This window comes from Pangasianodon hypophthalmus, chromosome 12, assembly GCF_027358585.1.
Source record: "Pangasianodon hypophthalmus isolate fPanHyp1 chromosome 12, fPanHyp1.pri, whole genome shotgun sequence".
Lineage (NCBI taxonomy): Eukaryota > Metazoa > Chordata > Actinopteri > Siluriformes > Pangasiidae > Pangasianodon > Pangasianodon hypophthalmus.
The window spans coordinates 2,924,679-2,933,518 of NC_069721.1; the positions used below are offsets into that span (position 1 = coordinate 2,924,679).

At 40.6% G+C, this 8,840-nt stretch overlaps 1 protein-coding gene across 1 annotated transcript; it reads left to right on the forward strand.

The window, feature by feature from the left end:
* Positions 1-4,492: 4,492 nt before the first annotated feature.
* LOC113547534 (60S ribosomal protein L19) lies at positions 4,493-8,173 on the forward strand. Its single transcript, XM_026947915.3, has 6 exons — positions 4,493-4,537; positions 5,400-5,506; positions 5,635-5,757; positions 5,849-5,969; positions 6,864-6,974; positions 8,004-8,173. The coding sequence occupies exons 1-6, from the start codon at positions 4,500-4,502 to the stop codon at positions 8,125-8,127; spliced, it is 624 nt and encodes a 207-aa protein (XP_026803716.1). The 5' UTR covers positions 4,493-4,499; the 3' UTR covers positions 8,128-8,173.
* Positions 8,174-8,840: the final 667 nt, after the last annotated feature.

Consider the following 8,840-nt stretch of genomic DNA (forward strand, 5'->3'; position numbering starts at 1 on the left):
TCTTAGGGCTTAGGCAAGCACAGGTTCTCAAAGATAGTTATTCATGTAGGAGATAATGATATATGCCTTCGTCAGTTAGAGGTTACTAAGAGTAACATTGAAGAGGTGTGTAAATTAGTGAAGGCGATGTCCGATGCAGTAGTATGCTCTGGCCCCATCCCAATGCTGCTGGATGTCCAGGTGGTGCTGCGAAAACAATGTGGGCTTTATAGATAATTGGAGTAGTTTTGAGGGCAAAGTTGGCCTGTTTGGGCAGGATGATATCCATCCCACTCGGGAAGGTGCTGCTCTCATTTCTTGTAGCATAGCACATAGTCTCAGAACAGGCCTAGTTAATCAGTGACAATCCAGAGCCAAGGCCAGGGGGCAGACAAGCAGGCTAAACCGACCATCTGCTAGCTGCACTGAGTCGACACTCAAGTTCCAACATATTGAGGCAGTGTCTGTTCCCTGAGCTAAATGAAAATGTAGAAATACCCAGAAAGTTTGTTTTAGTAACCTAATTAACATAAAATTAAATCATACCGAATACACAGCCAGCACAATTGTTGGAGACTTTAATATTCATTTTGATAATCCAGAAGACCCTCTGAGAGCAGCAGTTGTGTCCATTCTTGATTCAGTAGGAGTTAATCAGAATGTAATAGGACCCACTCATAGAGTGTTGGTCACACTCTTGATTTAATACTAACATTCGGATTAAATATAGAAAATATAGCCACATTTCCGCAGTCTGAAGCTATCTCAGATCGTTATCTCATCTCATTTAAAATGTATCTCAATAATAATATATGCACCTTGCCACGTCACCATGTCAAACATACATTCATGTCAGCAACTGCACAGAGTTTTATCAGTAATCTCCCAGAGTTTACTGATAAGCAGTGATGACTTCATGAATTTTTTCAATGGTAAAATTGAAAATATCAGGCACAAAATTCAAACTATTAATTTAAAACCAGACAGTTTTATAAATAACCCTGTAATGCATGTAATAGCATAATGATATCAGATCAACAATTAGAATGTTTTACTCCCCTTAGGGAGCCTGAACTAATTTCACTAATTTCATCATCAAAATCATCAACCTGTGTACTAGATCCCTTACCTACATGTTTCTTCAAACAGATAATTCCAGAAACACTCAAACCTCTTCTAAAGATAATCAATTCTTCCCTTAGCACTGACTATATACCTAAATTTTTTAAACTAGCAGTGATCAAACCCCTGGTTAAAAAAACGTAACCTCCACCCCTGTCAATTGTCCATCTATAGGCCAATATCAAACCACCCCTTTATCTCCAAGATCCTAGAAAAGGTTGTAGCACAGCAGCTATGCTCATACTTACATAGGAATAACATTCATGAAATGTATCTGTCAGGTTAAAGTGGTAAATGACCTACTACTGGCCTCTGATCAGGGCTGTGTCTCCTTGCTTGTGGAAAAATTTGACTTCTCTAAGCATACTAAGGTAAAGTTTGGTGTTCCACAAGGTTCTGTTTTAGGCCCACTGCTCTTTTCTATATATATGCTACCTCTGGGCAAAATTATTTGCAAGCGTGGCATTAGCTTCCACTGTTATGTTGATGACATTTACAGCATTTGGCAGATGCCCTTATCCCTTACAATTATCTTATTTATACAACTGAGCAGTTGAGGGTTAAGGGCCTTGCTCAAGGGCCTAGCAGTGGTAGCCTGGTGGTGCTGGGATTTGAACTCTCAACCTTCAACCGATCAGGAGTCCAGCGACTTAACCACTAAGCTACCACTTCCCCACATACAGTTGTATGTTTCAGCAAAGCCAGATGACAGAAACCAGCTTAATATAGTTGAGGAATGTGTAAAGGACATTAGACATTGGATGCTTATTAACTTCCTTTTACTTAACTCTGACAAGACAGAAGTACTTGTACTAGGACAACATATAGCTAGAAGTAAGCTTTCTGATTACATATCTCTGGATGGCCTTTCTGTTTCCTCATGTGCAGCAGTAAAAGACCTTGGTGTGATTATTGACTCTAGTCTTTCATTTGAAGCTCATGTAGATAATATTACCAAGATAGCTTTCTTTCATCTCAGAAATATTGCTAAGATACGAAATTTATTGTCACTACATGATGCAGAAAAATTAGTTCATGCTTTTGTTACCTCTAGGTTGGATTATTGTAATGCCTTACTGTCTGGATGTTCCAGTAGGTGCATAAACAAGCTCCAGTTAGTCCAGAATGCAGCAGCGAGAGTCCTTACTAGAATCAGAAGATATGACCACATCACCCCTATCTTATCCACACTGCATTTTATAAAATACTACTATTGACCTATAAAGCACTAAATGGTCTCGCGGACAGGACCTGAGTGAACTTTTGGTCTTTTATGATCCGCCACGTCTACTCAGATCAAAAGGTGCAGGCTATTTGTTGGTACCTCGAATAGTGCGGGCTACAGCTGGGGGTAGAGCTTTCTCTTACAAAGCCCCACAGTTATGGAACAGCCTTCCACTTAGTGTTCGGGGCTCAGACACAGTCTCAGTGTTTAAGTCTAGGCTGAAAACATATTTGTTTAGTCAAGCCTTTTGTGAATAGTTTTTTCTTAGGTACAGGGGCAGGTCTGGAGGTTTCACAGGCATAGAGTGTTGTGGTGAACTGGGATGTTTGGATGCTGTCGCCCCCCCACTCTCACGCGTTCACTCAGGTTTGTCAACGGTGGAGTGGCTGGCTGACTTATGTCCCAGGGTGCCTTCATGTCTGTGTTACCTTCTGGCTCTCCCTTTTAGTTATGCTGTCAGAGCTAGTCCTGTCGGAGTCCCTGCTTGCACCCTGCATGCAAAGTACATTGTCCATAACCATTACGGGAAAAAAGCTTACCTAACAATCTCTCCATCTCTCTCCCTCTCTCTCCCTCTCGCTCCTTCTCTCTCTCAAGCTACACATGCTACTCCTGAGACACAAGTGATCATTGAGGATTGCTGGGGATGGTACCGCTTGGGTGCCATGGAGATGGCTTGGGGATCTCATATGGGGAGCTGTACTGTAATGGCTTGGGACTGCGATTGCTGTGGTGGCTTTGGGGCTGCGGTTGCCACGTGCCGCTTTGTACTCAGGACTCCATCAGTGGACAGTGGATAGGTTTAACAAACTGGACTTCTTGTGAAAACTGTACTGAATTTACTGGTTGCATAATTGCACTATTTGTCCATGTAGTACACAGTTATAGAAGGGATTTATTTTTAATTGCACTATCCATTAGCACCCAGATCAGGATGGGTTCCCTTTTGAATCTCGTTCCTGTCAAGGTTTCTTCCTCATATCGTCTCAGAGAGTTTTTCCTCACCATCGTCACCTCTGGCTCGCTCATTAGGGATAAATTCATATATTTACAATTTATTTTGGTTTAATTTAATTTGAATGTATTTATTTCTGTAGAGCCGTTTTGTGACAATGTCCATTGTTAAAAGTGATATACAAATAAAATTGAATTGAATTGAATTCTGTGTGATCGGACCAGATGGTACTAACCACTGCATACCAGGAACACCCCACAACACCTGCCGTTTTGGAGATGCTCTGACTCAGTCGTCTAGCCATCACAATGTGGCCCTTGTCAAAGTCGCACAGATCCTTACGCTTGCCCATTTTTCCTGCTTCCAACTCATCAAGTTAGAGAACTGACTGTTCACATTGCTGACAGGTGCTGCTGTAATGAGATAATCAATATTATTCACTTCACCTCTCAGTGGTTTTAATGTTATGGCTGATCAGTGTACAGACAGACAGACAGATAGATAAATAGATAGATAGATAGATAGATAGATAGATAGATAGACTTTATTGATCCCCAAGGGGAAATTTGAGATTGTATAAATGTCATATTATATGAATGTATTATAGAAATCAGGCTGAGATTTAGTAAAAGCATACCCCTCCTTGTTACCTCCTTCAATTAATTTACATTGTTCCTTAAAAATAATGAAATCTAAATATGCCACAATTATGATAGAATTGATAGAAAGTAATGAATAGTTGTATATATTAAATAATTATATATATATATATATATATATATATATATATATATATATATATATATATATATATATATATATATATATATATATATATATCGTTTTAATCTATTCATTTTTTATTATTTTGTTATTTTATTATCTATTATTTATTAGAAGTGTAGGGATGTGGAAGTCCAGCACAAAGCGCCTCCTTGTGGGGATTAGTAGAATTTTCCTCATCCGGTCCCCTCGCGAGACTTTATTTTTGGAACGTACCACTTTGACCGAACATAGGGGGTAAGACCATTCCTCACGGTTTAAAATGAACGCTATTCCTTTTTTTTAATATGAAATGTGGATATATTCAAGTTTTACCCACATAAAACAATATCATTAGAAAGCTGTTTTCACTTTTTGATCTTTCTACATGATTTTCTGTCTCGTTTCACGTTTGCAGAGTGCGCCTGTCTGTTATAATGGTAGGCTCCGGGGCCCATGCTCCTTCCTTTCTCTCTAAGATCTGCAGCCATGAGGTAAGAAGCTGTGTCCAGCTCCGGCTAAAAATGCCCACAAATATGTTTAAAACGTCACTTAACTTCAGAAGTTGTTGTAAAATATGAATGTTATACTTAATGTGGACTGAATTTGACTTTAAGCAGTTAATAGATTTGACTGGAAAATGTTTTTAGTGCGAAAAAAGGTTCGCACGCGCAAGGCCTCGAGTTGTATCGTGGCTCGCGCAGCTCTCCAGCTAACGGCTTTTTATTCCTGTCAGATGAAGGTGTTTTCTGAAGCATGTTTGGGTCGAAAAAAAGTGTTGTGGAGTGGTTTGGGATTTACCTGAGGTTTTTAATATGTTGTAAACCTGTACAGCGTCGACTTTCTAATGTTGACGTCTTATTTCCCCAACTAGCCGCGTTAGCTTCTGCTAGCTAGCAGTCCTGACGCTTAGCCGGGTTAGTTGAGCGTGAGGAAAGTTTTACAGACACCAGTCTCTCGCGGCATGAAAAATCCACTTATTAATAGTTAATTCGGTGCCTATAGTGTGTGTTACGTTTGTGTAATCATCTACGTCACAGTTAGCATCAGTATACAGTAAAGCCATCACATTTTTTGCGCATGTTGGGTGTGTGTATTAAAAACCCGTTTTCTGTGTCACTCTTGTCTCTGTAGCGTTAGAAACACTGCAGTGTTCATTTTCCTCAGTGTGAAGGAGCAAAGCACTTAGGCGTGTAAAGATAATCAGTTATAAGCTATAGGACTGGTGCCAAATGTCAGTGACCTGCTTTTCCCCCACTTTAATATGCTGAAATGCTTTTAATATAAGAGTTTTTTTTATTCAGAGCAGATAAATGTGGTTGCCGTTTCTTTAACACTGCTGTGTGTATGTTTCAGCATGCTCAGGCTCCAGAAGCGCTTGGCCTCCAGCGTCTTGCGCTGTGGCAAAAAGAAGGTCTGGCTTGATCCCAATGAAACCAATGAGATCGCCAACGCCAACTCTCGTGAGTCCCGCGCTAATTGTCTTTTGGCCCTTTAATCAGGTTTCAGAGTTCAGTCGGTCTTTCGTGTGAAAGGCTTATATATCTTCGGTAGTTTAGTTTGTGTTTTGACGCGTTTGTGTGTGTTGCAGGTCAGGCAATCAGGAAGCTGGTGAAAGATGGTCTCATCATCAAGAAGCCCGTCACGGTGCACTCTCGCGCCCGCTGCCGCAAAAACACGCTGGCTCGCCGCAAGGGTCGCCACATGGGCATCGGTCTGTGCAATACTGATCTGAGAGCAGTGATTCTGTTACCATACTGCCTTTGATATTGGTTCTTGATGTCTCTCTGTGTGTCTGTGTGCAGGTAAGAGGAAGGGTACAGCAAACGCTCGTATGCCCGAGAAGCTTTGCTGGATGCGCCGTATGCGAATCCTGCGCCGCCTGCTGCGTCGCTACAGGGAGTCCAAGAAGATCGACAGGCACATGTATGGCCCAGTATCTGACCGACTTAGACACAAAGTTTTGGAATTGTCTCCATTGGTGGGGGTTAGGGTAGGGCTAGTGTACTTTATTTAGGTTAGTTTATAGCTTTATTGTAGCTTTCAGGCTAAAGGTCGCTCTGTCTCACACACAGGTGCTTAGAAAATATTAATGTGCACAGTAAGTGTGGATGATAGAAAAGTATCAATATGATCTTTTTAAGACAAATGTAACAAACTGCCCACCAAACAGTAATGTTTCTTTAAAAAAAAAAAAAAAAAAAAAAAGCCCCAAAAACTTTACCTAAAAAAAATAAATTACATTTATAAATTTAATTTAAAACTGAGGTGGAGAGAGAGATATTTTCAAATGTAGAATTTTGTAAAACTTCAGGACAACAGCTGCTTCTAATCAGTTTATAATTGTTGAATGTTAAAATATCAAGACCTGCATTGTTTCAGCACAGTGTACTCTAACATCATTTATCGTGATATCACTATTATATGGTCACATTGCTCAGCCCTCATCCATACTTCACTGCAGGTCATGAAAACACCATCCAGTTGTATTTGCTGTGCCAAATTTAAAACAGCACTTCAGAGCCCTCTACTGGTTCACCCTTGTGTGTGATAGTTAGTGCACTTTCAACAGTCAAGAAACACGGCTGCTGTGATGAATATTAATTGGCATATTAAGTTATGTGGATAATTCAAAGCTTGTATGCTGCTAAGAGTATAAAAGCCCAACACGTCTTACAGGTGGCTAAACATGATCTGATGGGATCTTGGGATTGTTAGATAAAAATCAGAAGAGACACTATTTTTTTTGAACAGCATGTAGCAGCTGAAGCCTGTGGTAGTGTTTAATTAATGCTATGTAAATGTCTCACCTGTGTGCAGGTACCACAGCCTGTATCTGAGGGCTAAAGGTAATGTGTTCAAGAACAAGCGCATCCTCATGGAGCACATCCACAAGCTGAAGGCTGACCGAGCCCGCAAGAAGCTCCTCTCGTAAGTTGCACCACACAGCTCACTGCACTTGCGTCAAACTCGAGGCACGTCTCATTCGGTCCGCAGGAACTTGTAGGAGAAAAAATGAATATTGAAACGACCTGTAATACGCTGCTACTCAACATTATTCACACTAGCTACGATTCACATCAGACCCGTAGCGTTAGTCCATGTCCTGCACATGGTCTCGCATCTCACACGGCTGAAACGCTGGTTACCATCAGCACAAAGATAAGAACGATGGGAGACTAAGAACATTGTGGTCCTAACATGTCACGTTTAGTCGAGTTAGCTGCACGTTTGTCTAAGAGCTGGAACGAAAAATAGGTTTCTTTAAACTGTACAGGTTTAAGTACAGAATCAGGATCTCTGGTACTACAGAAGTACCAATATAGTTCATCTTAAGCTTAAGGGGCACTTTGCAGATTTTTGGGGAATTTAAAGCGTTTTAGCGTTTTCTTGATGTTGGAGCACTTAATTTTGGCATCATGCACCTCTGCATGGAAGGGGACAGGCTTGTGGTTGACAGAAAAATAGATGCAGTCGAGCTTGTGAATCAGTAACTGTGTGTTAACAGAAAAGCAGTGTGCCGTGTTTTTTTGTGCCAGCACTGCACAGCGTGACGTAGTTTATAAAAATATTCTCTCCTCATGTGTAGTTATTTATTTCTGTGCATAGTTAAATTTTTTAAGCATTAGATTCATTATATGTAGTCTCGCTATTCAGAATGGTGAGTCACTAGAGGCAATCAAAAAATATGATCAAGAACCACTTTCTCACACAGGCAATTTGATGTTTCATGACCAATCAGACTTTTCCTGCAGGCTTATTCACTCTTGCTCAGAAATGTTCAGTGTTTGGTTCCCCGCATTTCAGCGTATACACCCTTCTGTTAATGATTTCCAGCAGGGACAGAGTCAGACTGCTATCTTCAATGTTCTGAAGCCTGTGGGCAAAAAGGGGGACATTTACTTGAGTTTTTAGAATTGCATTTGAGCAGCCGTTAACGTATCTCTTGTCTCTGTGCAGTGACCAGGCTGAGGCTCGTCGCTCAAAGACCCGTGAGGCACGTAAACGCCGTGAGGAGCGACTGCAAGCCAAGAAGGAAGAGATCATCAAGAACCTGTCCAAGGAGGAGGAGGGCAAGAAATAAACCTCCATACATTGTTTATTCTAATAAACCACCCACAAAAGTAAAACTCATCTGTCTGAGTCTTTTCTTTATTGACACTGAATCCAAACCTGTCCTACACCGTCTATAATCGTTTTGTGATGAGTACATGGATAACAACTGATGTGGGGTTTTTCTCCCCTACAGCACCCTCTAGATAGAAAAACATGGCTACATCTCAGATCATGTACTAGTACTGCACTAGCTACTGAGGTGCGATCATTCTAGGGTATGCTTGTCGAAACAACATTCGCTGTCACTATCTAAGCTAGCTGTTCTGTTACATTCTGCTCTATTACATTGTGGCTGAACAAGTCAGCCAATCAGAAATGACCACCTCCGTTTCTGATTGGCTGAGTGCCACAGAGCAGTGATGTGAACACTTTTTTTGTGGTTGAGCATAACTTTTTAAAATATCTCAGATTTGCTGAAAGTTGTGTGATCTTTCTTATTCACACTTATTTAGAAATATAAAAACAGGATTAGCCTTGCTGTGGGAACCTGTTTGTGCCATTTGGGGGGAAAAAAACATGAAGTCATGATTTAAAATTTCAAAACATAAGTCATTGACTTTTTTTTTTTTTTTTTTTCCTTCAGATGGTATAAATGTGAGGCTTTACAATGTTGCAAATGCAAGGGTGTGTGTAAAATGGAGCTTTGAACACAGGTTCTGTCTGCTGTTTTGTCTTGGGGTT